The 5,457-nt window shown below is 40.3% G+C and overlaps 1 protein-coding gene across 1 annotated transcript; it reads left to right on the forward strand.

Annotated features, from left to right (window-relative positions):
- The first annotated feature begins 3,842 nt into the window (after window positions 1–3,842).
- On the forward strand, window positions 3,843–4,861 carry LOC9661542. Its single transcript, XM_024666083.1, has 3 exons — window positions 3,843–4,179; window positions 4,259–4,365; window positions 4,413–4,861. Exons 1-3 carry the CDS (start codon window positions 3,843–3,845, stop codon window positions 4,428–4,430), a joined length of 462 nt encoding a protein of 153 aa, XP_024521851.1. The 3' UTR covers window positions 4,431–4,861.
- The last annotated feature ends 596 nt before the right edge of the window (window positions 4,862–5,457 follow it).

Here is a 5,457-nt window from a genome sequence, read left to right on the forward strand (position 1 = left end):
TGCTCAGCAAGTTTTCACAGTACTTGGGAGCAGCTGAAGGAAATGACGAAGCCAAAAAAGGAATGGCTCTTCATTCAGCAGCTTGCAAGGCACACTATGATCTTGACATGTTTGTGGCAAGGAATCTAGTGGATCTGTACGCAAGGGGTGAGAGCATGGAAGATTTATGCAGGATGGGTGTGAGGTGTGGATATGAAGCCAATGCATTTGTCATGAGCAACCTCATGGACATGTGGAAGCATCAGAAGTATTTGGGAGGATGAAGAACCACAATGTTGGTTGTATGGAATATGATCATCATGGGACATGCACCTTGAGCTCGGATGTAATGAGATGCTGGAATTGCATGAAGTAGAAAAACATTGTTTCATGGGATATACTGAAAATATGCCTCAAAATGTCCTTTGCTCTCGAGCTTTACAAGCAAGCTGACAGCCAAACACTCAAGCTTAGCAGCAAAGGTGGACATTTTGAGGGAATCTAAACAAGAATCTACCACTGCTCATCAAATTATATGGGAAGTGTGGAGACATGGCTATTGATTGAGAAGTTTAAGTGCATCTCTGTCACAATGACACACTTCTGCATAAAATTGATCCTCATCCAAAAGAAATAAATGCAAAGGGATATAATAGTGATATCATTGTTCCCACTATTACCTCTCCTTAAGCCATGATGGCCTGGCTTTAATCTAATGGAGTGTGCTGCCAATGCCTCAAGATTACCTTGAATTCGATTCTACCCACTTTGTTGATACAATTGGTATTGGAAGTGTACTAGAAAGCCACTGGAAAGAGGTGGTGTTTGGCCCTCAAGTTTTGCTTTGAGAGTTCTTTTGTCTTCTTCTCTTGGAGCAATTGATTCATGCCCATGGCAAAAGACTCTCTAGAATCAGATTCAATGGTGCTTCCAATTTCTTGGCGCTTTTGCGCAAAGAGGGTAAGCTCCACATGAAGGATTTTTGAGGCAGCCTAGACACGAGATGATTGGTAGTTTCCTTTAGATGGGGGACAATGTCATTTGAGGGGCACAACTATATTGAAGTGCGAGAAATTTAGTACAGATAAGGCAAACTGACTTTTTGCCCTAGCTCTAGTTTTGGAATATGGATGATTGTAGATAGATTAGTTTCTTTTGTTATGTTTGTTTTTACAAGTTCTACATCCAAGTCAAGTTATACATTGAGTTTATTCACCTCCTTGATGTCATTTTGAACTTTTAATTTGGCTTTTGTTTTATAATGACATCATCAACAGTCTCTTCATCTTCATCATGGCTATCATTACCAATGTCATACTCTTCATTAGGATTAGCATCCCCTTGTCCCAATTCCAATGAAATCAATAAGCCCTAAATCCCTAAACCATGAAATATTTTTAGAATATTTTTATGGCTTTTATTTTAGATTTGGTAATTTCATTAAGGATTTCTAAGTGGTTTAACAAAGGTTCTTTATGCTTCATTTGTGAAGAAGTTTGAAAAAGTTGATTTTGTGAATTAGTTATTAAAAATCATGCAAAGGATTTTCGTAAGTTTTGTGATCATTACTTTAATTTAAAGATGCAATGTTTTATCAATGGTTTGAGTTTGGTGGATGTGTAACAAAAAGTCAAAAAAGATTTTATAGCAAAATTGATTAATGCCATCACTAAACCAACTCAGTCAACTATGGTCAATAGGATGGTTAATGAGGTAAACAACATGATAACCAATTACCCAATGCTTTACATTTAGGGAAGAAATAATAATTATTGTATTAGAAGATGACAATAAAGTTAAAAACCTTTGTTTGGACCAATAAAGTGGAGGGTTAATGTTTTAATTTTTACAAAGCTGAATGTTATAGAAAAAGTTGTTCTCTTGTGAAGGGTTATGGGATGTTAAGGTGAATATAGTGGAATTCATTATAGATACATCTCAAGAGTATTCATTTTTATATTTTGTGATAAAAATTCAAGAACCTCAAGCTTTTATAAAACTTAATGGTTTTATGCACAATAAACTTCTGAAAACCAAAGAGGATATTTAGACAAACCAAGTTCCTTTACCACCCTGAACTTTAAAAGATTGTGTGGCATCTAGATTAAAATGTAATTTATGGAACAATAAAACCACTTGGTTTCTCTAAAACCACATCTTATCTTTTAAAGAAGAGAAAATGATGATATTTCATCCCTAATAACTTTATTTTTGGACTCAACTTGACTAAACATTAGATTTGCTGTTTTCAATCTAATTTAAAATTTTTTTATGAAAGAATACAATAATGACCATTTGAACCTCGATCCACTTATAATCATACATAGTAAGGATCCACTAGTGTCGTATTAAACAATTATAAACCAATTTATTTGCCACCCATAGCAAGCTTATAGGAAATTTATTTTCACTTATGATACTATAGCATCCAATAAGTTAACATTAATTTTGTCAACTTATGAAATTGCTAATGTGTCTAGTACATTTTAATAAGTACAAGCAAAACTTTATACAATACGGTAAATTGACTTCCTGAGAAATCCAAATTCAAAAGCTTACATTTGGGGATTATATGCTTAAATTGATATTTGGCATATTATGAGACTTAACCAAGAGAGGATACCAAATTTGAAACAAGTAATATTGAGTGAACTTTGTAATATTTAAACTCAAAAATTCTTAGCCCTAAATATCCTAATATTCTAAATCTCTATATATTGAAACCTTAAATTTTAGATATTGTTCTTTTTAATTACTTACAACTAAATTTTTTATTGTTTATATATAAATAAACAAATGAGATAACATTTCAATAGACTTTATCACTAATTTGCACAAAATATTTTAAGGAAATAATGCTATCTAGATATTTGTGAAATAGGTTTACAGTGAACTTTCTATTTTCAGATCCTAATCAAAAGTTTAAATTGTCATCTTCGTTGAGAAGCTCTTCATTAACTAATCCGGGCTTGCGGCAAATGTGTTACACGACATGCTTGGCAGCAGTCGTGCCATTCCCATCACAATCTCTTAGCATGAAGGCTGAATGCGTTCTGCCCTGAAATTGAACGTTCCATGCTTGATCTGGGAGTGGGACGTATGTGATATTTTGGGATGAAATCATTGCAATGATCTGACATTCTCTCACAGTAGAATTAGTGCTCGATATGGATAATCAAACTGGCAACATTTTCCAAAGAACAAGAGATAATCCTAAAGCTTATATAGCATACCTTTCTTGATGGATCTTAGTCCATTGTTCATGAATGGTCCTAGTACCAAAATCCATGTTTTCCACTGCCTTGCTTGATGATAACTCTTTGTAGCTTGCGAATGGCGTGAACACACAGTTCAATTGTGATTCATGGGTATTTAACCACATAGGAAATGGATCTTCTAACCATCTCAGGCTAAACGACACTTGAGGGTTTTAGAGCACGATATGAAGAACAGCTCGGCCTGGATTATCGGAGCGCTGCTGCTCGCCTCGCTTGCTAATGACGCTTCAGGTCAGTTTGTTAGTGAGTTTAACTCTCTTGCTTGTTCTGGGTTTACTGTCAAGACCTTGTTTGATCTCGACAAGCACTCGGTAAATGCCTTGAACAAGTTTGTGTTGGCGCTCGATTCTAGTGGCAATCGTATATGGAAGCTGAGACTGCCCCTCTCGCACGCTACTGACGATCCTCATACCCTTGGGGAGCGTCTGGAAGAGGCGCCACTCGCTGCACGGGGAATTCTCGACTGGAGTAAGCACTAGAGGCTTTTCTTATGCTTTGTTTTGTGGCGCCAAGGCTTAAGATTTTTTTTTCCTCTAGATAGCAGCTTGGAAGCTCTTGCCGGTTCACTCGTGGGGGAGTCCGGCTATGTCGACGGCCCCGCGGCAAAGTCACTTTTTAATCGCCCACAAATTTGTGACAACGCGGTCTTTGTGGCGGATACGAGGAACTTGGCTATACGCAAAATCAGCAAGGATGGCGAAGGTATTTTTTCTGTTTCCAACAGTGACCACCATTGTCGGAGGTAGCTCTCGAAAGCCAGGCTTTGCCGATGGCCCCGGAGACACAGCTCGTTTCTCAAGCGAGTCTAGCTTGGCGTGTTCTTGTGGCTCCTTACTCATAGCCGATCGCGGGAACCGGTTGATTCGCGAGATACAAATCGATGATCCAAAGTCGTGTGATTCAAGTGATTCAGCCGTTTCCGGTGACTTCTCGTCCTTTGCCTTGATTTTTTTCTTTCGATTGGATTTAAAACTCCTGCTTTTTGTTGATTTCATGATCAGGATCACAAAAATGGGCTTTAATTCCCGTAGTGCTGCTTGGCGTCTGTCTGGGGATGCCTCTGGGACCTTTTATAATTTGGAAGATACTTGATCAGCGATGCCGGCAGGTAAGTTTCACGAGCAAAGCTGGTGGCTCTTATGAAAATATTTCTAGGGAGGCGATCAGCTGTGAAACACTGAAAGATTGCTGGCGGACGTTCCGGAGGACGATGATCTGCAAGTTCGGCAGCAGAAGCGACGTTGCTAGCGCCGTCTTTAGTCTTTTCCTGCACAGCGATGTCATCAGGCACAGCTCCTCGCGTCTGTCTTCTTTGGTGTTGCACACGAAGTAAAAACGAAGCCAACTGCGCCTGTCACACAAGATCAAGACCTCCACTCTCTCCTTGGAAACACGAAAGATGAGCTTCCAGACCTCATTGATTTCATGGAAGGCTCTCCCAACTTGGACGCTTCTGTTGCTCCTTCTCGCCCTCTTCCCTTTCCGGATTTGAGGAATTTGACTATGGAGCTTGAGTGTTTGGAGAAGTTCCAGCAGGAATTCAAGGACAAGCTCAAGCACAGCTAAGAATGTGCTCACACAAACTTTGTTTTTCCACTCTTCTTGAATAGTCCATTGTTTTACAAATAAGTTGACGCTCATGTTCCGGCCGGCCGAGGAGATGGACGTGCTCGAGTTCTCTGAGGCGGAGAGCAATCTCAACGATCTGGTGACCGAGTACCAGCAGTACCGGGACGCTTCCATGACGACGATGACTTTGGGGAGGATCCAAATCCACAGCGTAAAAAACCATTCTCTTTTTTCACAAAGGCAAAAGTATTACTATTTTTTTCCAAGTCAAGGGTTAGGTTATATTTTCTCACTTGGATTTTTCTATTCGAGATGCGCGCGGTTTCGTCAGGTATGGATGCTTCTCTCCATCAAGAAGCTATGGTCTCTCGCGATCATGAGCCTCCAACGCTTGGCCGCCGAGCTCAAGCGCCCTGGCATGGCGGCCATCACCGAGCTTCACACCCGCGAGCACCAGCTCCAGCTCCAGCGCATCGAGCAGCGCATGGACACCACCGTCCTCGAGCATCTCATGGAGGCCACGAGCCAGCGCCAGCTTTAGCTCCAGTTCTTCAAGGTGGCGCTCCAGTTCCAGCTCCGGCTCCAGCTCCAGCTGCTTTCGTTCATGCTCGCGGCCACCACCCTGGTGATC

Source organism: Selaginella moellendorffii, unplaced genomic scaffold (genome assembly GCF_000143415.4).
Source record: "Selaginella moellendorffii unplaced genomic scaffold, v1.0 SELMOscaffold_134, whole genome shotgun sequence".
Classification (NCBI taxonomy): Eukaryota; Viridiplantae; Streptophyta; class Lycopodiopsida; order Selaginellales; family Selaginellaceae; genus Selaginella; species Selaginella moellendorffii.

Excerpts from the sequence above, each read along its gene's own strand:
- LOC9661542 (XM_024666083.1), top strand. The coding sequence starts at position 3,843 with ATGTCGACGGCCCCGCGGCAAAGTCACTTTTTAATCGCCCACAAATTT. Across the intron at positions 4,180-4,258 it reads AAGTGATTCAGCCGTTTCCG|GATCACAAAAATGGGCTTTA; the intron begins GTGACTTCTCGT and ends TTTCATGATCAG.